This window comes from Zootermopsis nevadensis, unplaced genomic scaffold, assembly GCF_977971745.1.
Source record: "Zootermopsis nevadensis isolate Lab colony 2312 unplaced genomic scaffold, Znev_1.0 Znev_ptg000061l, whole genome shotgun sequence".
NCBI lineage: Eukaryota > Metazoa > Arthropoda > Insecta > Blattodea > Termopsidae > Zootermopsis > Zootermopsis nevadensis.
Window position 1 is genome coordinate 23,379,483 of NW_028259192.1, and position 13,524 is coordinate 23,393,006.

The following is a 13,524-nucleotide window of genomic DNA, read 5'->3' on the forward strand; positions in this document are numbered from 1 at the left end:
AAATTAATATCAGTCCTTGGGGATGATTCGACGCTTTGTATCTGAACTTTGTTTAAACGATTCGAAACTGCAACTGAGTAAGAACACTTCTATTTCGCAGGCACCCGGTTCGAATCCCACCAAGTTATCATTCTTCCTGACTATATTCTTCGCGGTTTTCCTCAGTATCTCCTGATGGAATAAAATGAAGGGTTCATACCTTAGGGTAAATAGCTTATCCGTCACCCGTGAGAGTCCAGCGACGTGGGCCTGGAATGCTCCAGTGGATCGGATCATTTAAGGAGACGCGCAGGTGGTCCTGTCTTTGACACGCGGCCCCAAGGCTGTGGCTCCACCAAGTGCTGATCTTTTAGGGTTTTCGTTTTGAAATAGGCATTTCCAAATTCGTCACTGGTGTCATATCCGATCTCGCTTATAATGCGCAGTCATTCCTCCCTTGTGCGGCCAAGTGATTTTCCGGTCAGTGTTTTGACATCACGTGATCACGGCTTGTAATGAGGTTTTGTCACTGACGGGCACAATTGGTCCCTTCCTCAGACAAGTACGTATGACTCGGTACAGGCTTATTAGGGAGAGATGAGAAATATTTTCTATCGTACTACGTAACTAGCAATTGCCTGCCTTTTATGGAATCAAAATGTTCGTAATAGCCTTCACAACATACCGCCAACGTCCTCTGTCCTGAGACAGATAATTTCAGTCCGCATTCTTAAAACACTGTGTTCATTATGCAATTTTAATATTATCATTCCATCTAATTCTAGGTCTTACAAGTGGTTCTTTTCCTTCAGGCTTTTCAGCCAGATTTTTACATGTTATTTTAATTTAACACATGCATACTACATGCCCGACCGATCTCATCGTCTTCGATTTGTTCATCCTAAGAGAGTAAGAATTATGAAGTTTCTGGTTTCGTGATTTTCTCCAGTCGCCTGTCCTTCGGGCCAAAACGTTTCAGCATCCGCTGCTTCGGGAAATTTCACTTTTACCTTTCTCCGACCTTTGAAAAATATTGTCCAATTTGTTCTAGAGACTAATTGGGTGGACGAATGTGTAAGAAAGTGTAGCAGATTTGTAGCAGGAACAGGGCAGTCTTAGACCGTGGGGTGAGAGAGAGATTACGAGATGGTGGCTGGCGGTCGGATGCCATGTCACTGTGTCCACTGGCCGACTTGAAAGTTTGAACGCGGGGTTTAAAGACAGGAATTTCAATGAATTATATTGATTTTATCTGAAATGCAGTCGCCATTAGGGACAGAAGCTACGTGGTCCACTATCCTCCAATTGATTGACGCAGAAGTAAGAAGATTTTGGAGGGAACACGCAAAGAACTTACGTGGAATTGTTTGCATAAAGCCGGGATTAGCATTTGCTAGACTGTCTGTCGTTTATAGAAACACTGTCGGAAATAATTTTGTGTTTAATTGTGACGAACAGGATTGTAGAATCATGGCGCTAATGAAGGATTTGAAACACAAATTAGTTTTGAATATTCTTAATCTAAAGAAAGACGATGTTTATCAGTACGAAAGAGGACTTTAACACCGGTATTCAAATAGTAGATTTCTATTTCTCATTTAAAGAGGAATAAGACGTCAAAAAAGTATACATAATTTGGTAGGAAATCTTTAAAAAAACGTTAATTGTAAAATAAGCTGTTGGAAAAAAAAATGGAATGAAAATTCGAAATTGGGTTGTAACACGTGACTTGTTTTTTTGATACCAACATTTCCGATGGACACGCTGCTTCCATTTTCAGGTTTCTTTTGCCTTGATTAATATTTCCTGTGTACAAGGTATATTATTAACCCTGTGTAACTGTATGCACCACCTGCTTTAACAATAAATAACTTTGTATTTCGTATTTATGTGTTTCGTATGACTGTCATAATAAACAGCGATTATTTCCTTAAACAGCGTTAACCAGTTGATCGTAGTAATGGTGAGGCGTTGTGTTTTCTTCGCGGTACGGACCGAATTCTTTAATATTAATCAGACGAACTATGATTCTCAGTGTAAACAGCGATTATTTCCTTAAACAGCGTTAACCAGTTGATCGTAGTAATGGTGAGGCGTTGTGTTTTCTTCGCGGTATGGACTGAATTCTTTAATATTAATCAGACGAACTATGATTCTCAGTGTAAACAGCGATTATTTCCTTAAACAGCGTTAACCAGTTGATCGTAGTAATGGTGAGGCGTTGTGTTTTCTTCGCGGTACGGACCGAATTCTTTAATATTAATCAGACGAACTATGATTCTCAGTGTAAACAGCGATTATTTCCTTAAACAGCGTTAACCAGTTGATCGTAGTAATGGTGAGGCGTTGTGTTTTCTTCGCGGTATGTACTGAATTCTTTAATATTATGTGGATGAACTCCTGGCTTCGGAGGGTTAAAGCCGATTTACACAAACTTGTCTGTTTCTGTGAAGTAACTTAGGTAACCCTCGGGCATCGATCCCGACCCTCGGACAGAATGCCAAACGTGGTTTTCAAACGATATACCACCATACCTTACATAACCAACACTACCGTTGTCTTGGCATAACAATACATCATTAAGCAAATAAAAATAGTGTATTAACTTGAGCGAGATCGCCTCTTGAACGAGTATCAAACAGACGAAGCATCTAGCAATGTTGACCTTGCGGCCTTATGTAAGTTAATTGCAGAGTGCCAAGAGGAGTAACGGCGTGTGACGTCACATGTCGGGGCTCCGGCAGTGCCGGTACCTGGGAAGAACTCGGAGCCATTTCTCACTTTTATAGCGGGAAGCCAAGGAGGGTCCGAATAGATTTATTGTGACTTACCGCCGAGTTTGAGAAGAGTAATCGTTGAAGTGAGGTTGTGTGTAATGATATTGTTGGTTCCATATTCTATCTGTCCCTCGTTGGCCGTGTAGCATAAAATATGCAACGAATGTGCGATTCCATGTAGCGTCATCAATAATCCATCCCGTGTCAGAGTTCCTCACTTGCTACATGTTTCGCTTTGCTTGAAAGACGGAAGGAAAAATGGGATGCTTCTCAGTTCGGTTCTCTGTACACCCACTAAAATCATTTATCGGTATACCGACTCTTAAAAAAAATTGACAGTGGAACCAGGGTTCCGGAGAATTTGACGTAAATACGTCTATACGGAAAGGAAGTTTATATATTGGCTTTGTTCTAAATATTTCCTTTATACATGCTCTACAATTGAGATAAGTTTGATTAAGACATTGCTTATTTAACTTGAATTAGTTACGCTTAAGATGGGTCTGTGGTAGCTGAATGTAATGTAATGTAATGAAATGTAACGTTTCCTAGGTAACAAATTGTTGATATTTCCTAGGTAACCATCTTACACATTTTCCTTACACTTTTTCGTTACACTTTCTTGCGGAATGACACTGACCCTTCCATACGTCAAAAAGTTATCTCCCCAATCTTTATCTTTGTCACGTCATCGTCGTCACGAATAGCCTAATATCGCTGTTGAGTGGTTAGCATTCCTGCTTCATATTCAGAGGCACTGGGTTCAAATCTCGTCCCGGGGAAAGACTGTCCTGACTGAATTATTCCCTTTGTTTTTCTCAGTTATTCCATGAAAATACCGGGGCCGTACCTTAAAAAATACGACGACCGCCTCCTTCCACACACCTTCCAATTCGACATACTCTAATTATCATACGATCATTCGATGATCGTCAGTGCTGCTGACAGCGGCCGTAAGCAGAACAGAATTGCCTTTCGACTTGTGAAGGTCTTTCATTTGTCCTTAACACTGCGTGATATTCTACCCCCTCCGAGATTCAAACCCTGACCTGGATGTCAATAGGTCAATATGAAGGAAGAGTTCTGCGTAATGATGACTAGACGTGACCCAAGTCTTAATGCGCTGACTTGACGGTGGAGACGTTCCGATTGGCTCTCGCCTCTTGCAGACCCGCGGGTCTCCACATATGTCACTTTGTTTTATTTTCATTTTTGAGAAGGCTGGTTGAATTTGTCTATCAGTTTTTATTAATTTTATGTTAGTTAGGTGCTTTTCGTCTACTGTTCTTCTGATTAATATCGCCGTGTGGACCAACGTTTCGGAGGAATATACTGCCTCCATCTTCAGGGCTAAAAATATCAGAATCCTTAATTTAGGACAGTAACGTATATTCCACCTTATTAGTCCATGAGGTGCGTTATCTCTGTATTCTGATCGATACTGGTCATTAAAATATACATGGTTCAGATAGGATGTCCTTCTGAACAATTGCATTAAAACTGTCGGGTTTGTTGACAGATGTTTCTCGAACGCGCCCAATACATCCCACTTCTGTAAGCAACAAATCCTCCGTCACGCAATTTCAATACGTTCTTCATGTTGGTTGCTAAGGTGTGGTGCATGAATGGTCTATGTCCGACGTGCTTCGTCTGTAGACAACTGTTTATTGCATATGGAGTAATCTAAGCCTTGCCACTTTCTGTGTGTGGTGTTATAATAAGTAAGCCCGTTCACTCTTTAAGTACAGTTCAGGCTAATTTTAAGAAACCCCGGACGAAGAACTACTACTTTTACCAGTTACGCTATGTGACTGACTTTTATTCGTAAAGAAGCCTTCATATGTGAGATTTTAACATCTCACGGTGATGAGTTTGAACGTGGCTGTTTTCTGGGACAGAGATGGGCCGACGTTTTAGAGGTCCAGAGATGGGCCGACGTTTCAGAGGTCCAGAGATGGGCCGACGTTTCAGAGGTCCAGAGATGGGCCGACGTTTCAGAGGTCCAGAGATGGGCCGACGTTTCAGAGGTCCAGAGATGGGCCGACGTTTCAGAGGTCCAGAGATGGGCCGACGTTTCAGAGGTCCAGAGATGGGCCGACGTTTCAGAGGTCCCTGTTGCTTACTCGATTCAGGGCCTTTGGACCTGACATGTATAGATCCTGGATGGGGGATTGTCCTAAGGTCGTGCCGTTTCGGTATCACATAATCCGCTTCAAATAGCTTTAATTAGAAATCTTGCGTAATGTCGCTTATACGCAGTCTTACGCACGCAATTTAATACACAAGCGACGGGATGCAGTGTAAGAACGTGATTCGTTCTGCGTTGTGCCGCCTTCCTTCGCTTCACGTCCAGGTCGCCAGTCTAAGAAATTCCCAGCTCCCCCTGTTAGCATTCGCCCTTTGCAATGCGTCACCCTTGAACTCGGGTGAGATCGGTTTGATGACACGGTTTAAGAAAGTAACTCGCCCGCTGTAGCTGGACCGATCTTCGAAGCGTTTCGCTACACAATTTCCACTTTCAGCCACCCTTAGCAAACCAACTGCCCGCCTCTTTCCCTTGTGAAAGATATTGTCTGTTCAATCAGACTGCACGATCATGTCTAGGATAATGGGAACATCCGAAGCTGTGAACTCGTCGTCATAAATATCATCCCATGAGGCCCAAAATCCCTTAACATCGTCGTCATGGTAACGGTTACGACACCGTACACATTAAAAGATACTGATGTTATTTATGTCTTTGTCATGAGGATGTAACGCCGTGTAGTCTGGTAGGTTAGTTTTTCCAATGTTTCACAGGCCTTTACTGCCTCCATCATCAGGGCGATGAGTCTTATCGCCCCTGTGACTCAGAGACGCACAGCAACGCCGTAAAAATCCCAGAACCTGCTGTGTTTATCTTTATTTTTCCGGGAAGTCCAGCTTCCGAAATGAATAATACTGATTTCCTAAATAAATTCTTCTAATTTCATTAGGCCTCTACGCCCAGTCCTCATTTTTATTTATGCTGGTCGTATCCTTCCACCAGTCCACATGATTCAACTCGGAAACCACTGGATGGATTTAGATGACTCTTTTTGTATGGACGTTATGCCTTTGGGGTCTACCATAAAATCACAAACCCACGATCTCAGTGGTTTAATTGTAATAGACTGCATTCGCCTTATACAGGCTACCTTTGGGACAGCGATAAAGTTACTAAATTTGAAAATATTAATTGAGAGAGGAGACATCACTTCACTCTTCCACGTAATAAAATGTTTCATACCTATTCTGTCACCATGGGGACATTTTGGTTTTAAAACTTAATGATACTCGATCGTAAAAATGTGTCTTTCAAATCCTGTTGTTAACGTGTAAGACGTTGAAAATGCAAATTATTGTATATAGTTCTTTTGTGTTAGATTAGGCAGTCTAGTGTGCCACATTTTCACCCCTTGTTCTCGTAGGACTTAAAGCTTGTTCTCTAAAGCTCCCCGAGGCCAGAAGTTGTCATGGCAGGGGACACAAGAAGAGACTGTCAAATACTTGAACTGTCCTTATCCTTGATATGGTCTTTGATTCTTTCCTACTACGCCATTTATTTAAACTCGGCCTCAAAAGGCGATCGACTGCTTGGAATCCTCACACGACTGTCTTACCAGAATGGCTTGTTCCCCATTGGGGCCCGAGCGTCATTCCGCCCTTGTTACTGGCGTTACCATGGAAACTCGTATCTCAGTTGAGCTGTTAGTGTCATCCACTCTCGTCAGGAGTTTAATAAAATCTGTCGTGGCCTATTATAATGTCATATCTAAATTCTTCTGAATGTATTGACAACGGACGTAAACCTAACACAGTGAAATCTCATGTCCACACAGCCAGTTGGCTGTCCTCTGGGTTGTTGCTGTGTGTAGTCAGAGGTCCTTGCTGCCTCCATCATCAGGGCAGCAAGGACTTTTAAACCTTCGTGAAACTCTGTAAAGTCTGCAGCCCTGAACACAGCAATCTGAGCATTTCTTGTGTCTTCCCAGATTAACATGTAATGGCTTGTGAAACTGAAGAATGCGTGGAGCCTTTTCAGCTCGTCGCATTTACAGAGACAGGAGTTAAGTCCATTACACGACAATGTTGCAGCATAATCTGTAATAAATTGTCGTCTCGTCCAATCTGTGTCGTAAAATCAGATATAAATGCGCATCTGTGCAACTATGTGACTTCTTAAGCCGTCTTATTAAGTGGACGAGTTTCAGCACATGATGTCATAAAAGTAATAAAAGCATCTTAATATTTTGTTTTATAAGTGCAAGAAACACGTAGCAAGGAAATCTCCACCACCCATTACACATTTCTCAATAAAATAGTCAGTTTTAAACTTGTGATGTAACGTCAGACATCGGCACTTGGCCTGTGCCTTAGGTCATTCATTGTCTTTACTCCTAAGATTGCTTTGGTTACCTCGTTAAAGATTCATTACCGCATTGGCTTCATATGAAGATGAGCAAAGCTTAACTTGGGCATTAGAACGCAGTTACTGTGCTAACGGCTAGGTGTAAGAAGACTCATATAAATTAGAAGCAACTTCTTACAAGTTTTGATGTCATAATCACACAGAATTTGCTCGTAATTTATGTGCATAATCAACGTGTTTCTTTTAATATTTCTGTCAATCGGTCTACAAGTTTACTGAGTCACTCAGAATAAGACGTTTCCTGTCGATAAGTAAGCCATGTTTGCATGTTTTATTTATGTTACTGTGTTTATTATCTTTAGTAACACTAGGCGATCTTCAGTGGACCAGTCTCAAGTCAGATCTGACCCTTTGAATACGAAGCCATTCTCCTTGAACTGGCATTAACTAAGCTTAATAAGCCTACGATTCAACTCTCATCTCTTTTTTTTCGGACGACCTGTAGTTTGTTTCTCCACTAGTTGGTACTTAAGTGCGGATTTTGACAGTGTCTCATCTGGCATCATTTCGATGCGTCCTTTCAAATTCTTGTGGTATATTTTAAATTCTTCTACGATGCATTTCGTGTCTTTTCCTGCCCTAAACTCTCTGAGTTATCCTAATGTTAGCTTAGCTAAGCTAAGGAAGGTTTTTAAGCGTACTAAAGCAATTCACCCTCGATCTTAAGTTGAATGTCTAATTCTGTACAGATGCACCCAATGAGTTGACCCTTTCTGACGACTTATAGTAATTTTGGTATTCTTACTTAACACATCAGCGGACACAAGTTGGAAAATTTCGCGATATAGTTTTTTCCAGAGGCTGGGACAGGAAGTCAGTGTTCTGCGTTCTTATGATAAGCTTTAGGTCAATAAACGTTGATAAGAAATGTAGGCATTGGTCTAATTTTCGCGCAGTAAAACTGCACGCACGCTGCTAGAATAATATTTTTCGAATGTTTGCTGTTATGACCGTTGCCATGGCAGTGCTGTTAAGGGATATTTATATGTAACTTGACATGGTAATGTTGTTAGTCACGTATCCATGTATCCACCAATCCATTTTCAAATACTCTGATGTGGTTTGTGTGGATATGTTAAAGGATGAGACACGAACATTGTTCGGGAATTCCCCCATTTAGAATAGGAATCTCACAGGTTGCCGGTTATTTTATTATTATTATTAGTGTTCTGTCTGACGACAGGTCCATATGAACAGGATCCTTCCATCCTTTTCTCAGACTGGGACCTGTTCATATACGTTCTTGGCAGATGATCCAGAAGTGGTTTGCCATTGCCTTCTTCTGTGTGTGAATGGAGTAATTGTTGGGATGCCACGGAGAAACCGGGAAGCCCCCGGAGGAAAACTCCGTGTTTCTGACGTTAAAGACACCCGAGATTTTCCTCTTCCGACTTTCAAATGAGATTAAGGGCTATAAATTGTCGCATATGCCAAGAGTAACGATTATTTATACGACACAGTGAAAATGAGTCCGATATTGGTATATTCGTGTTTGAGGAATTAAAAAATCATGCTTCGTATTGAATTAGCGCAGTCTTAGGTGAGAAATTTACACAAAATTTTGGTTGTAAATCGATGTGGAAGAACCACTCGCAAGATCTAGGCGTGGATGGGAGGATTGGATTAATCTGGCTGAGGATATCGGCCAGTGGCGTGTTCTTTTAAACACGGCAATGAACCTTCTGGTTTCAAAGAAAGTGGTTGACTAGCTCTGCGACTATCAGCTTTTCAAGAAAGACAGCGTTCCAGCATTAATTGTTTTGTTTTTTTAAAGTCTAATCGTGAGCCAACTGTAAAGGATTTTTAAAATGTTTGCCATGAAAATAGTTTTCTATTGGAAAAGTAATTAAAGAGACCATCTCTTTGCTCTAAGGACTACATAGGATTTATAATAATTAAAATGTCATTACGCTTACTTGTGTAAAGATGCTGTATCATTTTGTTAGGTCTTATGGCGTAGAAAATGGGACATTTTTGTGTGCTGAATTGGGAATGTCTGGGGGCGGGGGGGGGGGGGGATTTGAACCTGGTACTTCCCAAATTACAAACCTGGGCTCTCGCAACTTTATTTTGGATTTAGAGTAATGTTATGTAAGTGACCTGACTTTCATTTCTTGTGCAATAGTAGGGAGAGGAAATTCGGTTGACTCAGGTCCATATCGGACGTGGAGGACTAGTTTTATCTGTTGCAGACGTTTTCATGTTCTTATGGAGGGGGAGGGGGATCCTGGGGAAGATTTTGGACGTGACCAATCCGTCGGTGAGCTCTGATGTTAGTGGCATGTACGGCCGGAGTGGCGCTAATATGTATTTACGACGAGCGCGTTATATGATATATGATATATAGTGGTGTATTGGGTCACCGGACCCTCCCCGGACTGCCAGCGTTTTGGTGTTTGCTTGGGGCAGAGTTGGATGGAAGGTTACCAACATTCGAACTTAAATTTTTTTGAAACTACACGGCGATTAAAAAATGTTAACATTTTTGTAAACGCTCTCTATCATAAATTATGTGATTTCTATGTGATGTGAGTTTGTCACGGTGACCAGAATGTCGATGTTTCCGTGGGTTCTGACGTATGGAATTGTGGGTAGATACCACCATTTCCCAAGGATCGTTCTTAAATTTTGCGTCAAGCTGTGCAGTTGAAAAGGGTGAAATTAAGCAATTCTTTGTAATATCAGTGCTTGAGCGTTTAACGTTTATGCAAAAAAATATTTTAATTAATTACTGTAGCAGTGTGATTTTATTAACGGAGCAGCCTTAAATTGTAGAATCTTTCACTTTAATTTCAGATCGAGAAACCGAAGCGTGGAAAGAAACAGCCTGAAGAACTTTCTTCCAAGAGAAATTCGGAAACAGCTGAGTAAGTAAAGAACATTATTTCATATTTCATAGTTGAGATCGGCCACTGAAATGATACATGTAAGAAGCTAGAGGGTTACATTCGCTAAAAGAAATTTTTTCCAAAATTTATATAAACTTTTATACAAACTCACAAATTTTTAGATATTTAAGGAATGCAGCTCCAGTCTGCTTAAGATAAAAATAAGTAGGAGAATGGCAAACTAACAAACATATCTCATGATAGAGCAGACGAATAAGGTTAAAAGGGAGAAGGAACAAGAAGAAATAGAGAAAATTCTCGAGGGGCTCGTCATTTCAGCCCGTTGCCATCAGAAAATTCGCAACGCGTATTGCCAGTCTTGTCACGTACTTGGCGAGAAAAATTGCAGAGGATGGGTGAGGTTGATGGCACAGGGGAGGAAATTCAGCACAAGTGGCAGGCAGCGAAAGAGAGAGGCAGACTATTGGCCGCGCTGAAGATTTTTTGGTTTAGAATCGGAGGGGAGGTGCTATCAGAAATCCATATTTTTATTTCAAAACTTAGTACGTCCTATATTTCTCTGCGACTTACAGTCCAACAAATTTTTAGAAATCTAATGCGACTCCCAGCTTCATTGTGTAAATGCAGAGATGTGTTTCTGCAAGTTCAAATCTCCGAGACTCAGTGTTCTTTCATGCCGTTGTGTTTTAGGGAAGTATATTTCTTTGAACCTGAAGCTCGTCCAAATAACATTTAAGAATTCAGTCCGTACCGCGAAGAAAACACTTAACTTCACCATTACGAAGATCAAGGAAATAATCGCTGTTTGCATTGAGAATATAGTTCGTCTGATTAATATTTAAGAATTCAGTCCGTACCGCGAAGAAAACACCGCACTTCACCATTACAAAGATTAACTGGTTAACGCTGTTTAAGGAAATAATCGCTGTTTACACTGAGAATCATAGTTCGTCTGATTAATATTTAAGAATTCAGTCCGTACCGCGAAGAAAACACCGCACTTCACCATTACAAAGATTAACTGGTTAACGCTGTTTAAGGAAATAATCGCTGTTTACACTGAGAATCATAGTTCGTCTGATTAATATTTAAGAATTCAGTCCGTACCGCGAAGAAAACACCGCACTTCACCATTACAAAGATCAACTGGTTAACGCTGTTTAAGGAAATAATCGCTGTTTACACTGAGAATCATAGTTCGTCTGATTAATATTTAAGAATTCAGTCCGTACCGCGAAGAAAACACCGCACTTCACCATTACAAAGATCAACTGGTTAACGCTGTTTAAGGAAATAATCGCTGTTTACACTGAGAATCATAGTTCGTCTGATTAATATTTAAGAATTCAGTCCGTACCGCGAAGAAAACACCGCACTTCACCATTACAAAGATCAACTGGTTAACGCTGTTTAAGGAAATAATCGCTGTTTTTACTGACAATCAAATCCAACTTTGCTCTGTCTTCGTCTTGGTCTGGCGAAATATACTCTTCCGGGCTGCAAAGCTGAAATTCCAGAGTCACATACCGAATGGTAAATGTCTCTGTATGGGCCTTTATGGCGTTACTACCCGGAAGATCAACATCGAAGCCTTCGCCGCCCTGAGGACCTCAGATCTCAAACGGAAATTGTGTTTCACTGCCGTCAGAAGTTCGTGGCCACCGAATGCACCTCCCAGACAGCGACAAAAGTTGTGATAATTGTGCGTCATCAGATGTTACATCTAACAGGAGTGCTGTAGACCTCGAGACCTTTATCGTTTTCTACATCGCGCGATCTGTTATTCATGGACGCAGGAAACCTCGACAACCCTTTCTTGAATCTTTTTATCCATTGTGTATTTTTGTGGCCCATCCTATTCTATCTTCAATACGTCTTCTTTTTGTTCCTTGTATCAACCTTCTGCACGTGGTTCGTATAAGCCGTTTTAAAAATATCGTTCTACGGTGTAACGGTTTCTATTAATTTGAAATTCCTTACTGTGTGGTTACAAAACACTTACGTTTAGTCAACTGTGGTCCACTGAACCCTATATTTTTCTACATATCCTTGAGATTAATGGAGGATGGGTTGAACCTTAGAAAGGAACGTGAAAGTTTTTTCTGCCCTTAAACTTGAAGGGAAAACAACCATTGGGAGATCTAGACATAGAAGATAGAGTGATGCTAAAGTGAATATTGAATAGATGGTTTGCGATTATACGCACTCAATTCGTGTGGCTCAGAATAGGGACCGGTGTAGAAATTTTGTGAACACGGTAATGAACATTGTAATACCGTGAAATACTAATATTTTGTGGAGTCGCAGTTTTGGAGTCAGTGTGAAATTCCATTTTGTATTCTGTTGCATTTTGAATGAGAGGAAATCAGATGGTTGATTCCGAACTGAGTGCATTCCCTGAATTTAAATACTTTTAAAATTTTAAGGAATAATTTTATTAAAACTGTCTTCCCCAGATATCTGTGATTTGTCGCATTTTCGAAACATTTGTCATCTCTTTGCGTGATAGTTTCCTCTGACAACAGATTTTAAGAGTATTTAAGGTAGACGCATTCTCGTAACCTCTGAGGATAATTCTCGTTCCCAGGGTAACAGCCCGCAACTGTAGCTCCGATCGGGCACCCCGTATCGTCTTACAGGATCTTGAAGTACACGTACACTGAGTAGCAAGTTATTTTTACCGTTCATCTCACGTGGGTGAGTGGGTTAAATTGAAAGTATCCTCAACCGTCAAGCCAGTGTTGCCATAATGAGACAGTGTGGGGCAATTACCCTCAGTTGTACGCCTCTCCGTATTCGGTGTGTAATGGCAGGTTGCATCTGCACAGGGTTCAAAAACGACACAAAGCATGGGTACTTAAATGGGATTTTAAGTTCTGTTAAGTTGCCTTAATTATATTGATGGAGTGGCCTAAGATATGAACGAAAGATGAATTAAACATATAATTTAAGTAAGAATGTAAACATTTTTCGCTTTAAACGTTCTGTGCTACACACGAGTAATGTCGGTTAAAAAAAAACTTCTGTTAGATATAGTTATTGAGAATTTTCCTTCACATCGAATATAATAGCCTTGTGGTTTAAGATTTTGTTTATGAAAATGAGATAAAACATGAGACATTGGTTTTGGAATTATGTTAAGGGTAGCTAAAAGGCTGTTCAATTTTAATATTATTCTGCTGGTATTTTCGAGTAGTAAGTAAATACGATCTGTAGAACCATGTCCTTCTTAGGAATGCTTATCTAGTGAAGAAACTTTCAGGATTTTATTGAACCCGTAACCACAAGTCGCATATCCACTCCACACGAATCCCACATCCATCTCAATATTAGCCTAGGATCATCGGTAATGCCATCATGGCGGATGGCCGAGTCTCACCTCACGTCTTCCAGCATCCGTCATGTTGGTATTACTGAGTGTGAGAAACGAAGAAGTACCATTTTGGTCTGGCCTCTAATGGAATAATCT

The 13,524-nt window shown here is 40.7% G+C and overlaps 1 protein-coding gene across 4 annotated transcripts in view; it reads left to right on the forward strand.

The window, feature by feature from the left end:
- The window catches only part of LOC110838714 (uncharacterized), a 456,091-nt gene that overhangs the window by 231,126 nt on the left and 211,441 nt on the right, over positions 1 to 13,524 (forward strand). For all 4 annotated transcript variants that reach the window (XM_087341090.1, XM_087341092.1, XM_087341091.1 and 1 more), the window contains one exon: positions 10,003 to 10,073. In XM_087341090.1, the coding sequence (XP_087197216.1) occupies positions 10,003 to 10,073 (71 nt within the window). The remainder of the gene's footprint in view (positions 1 to 10,002; positions 10,074 to 13,524) is intronic.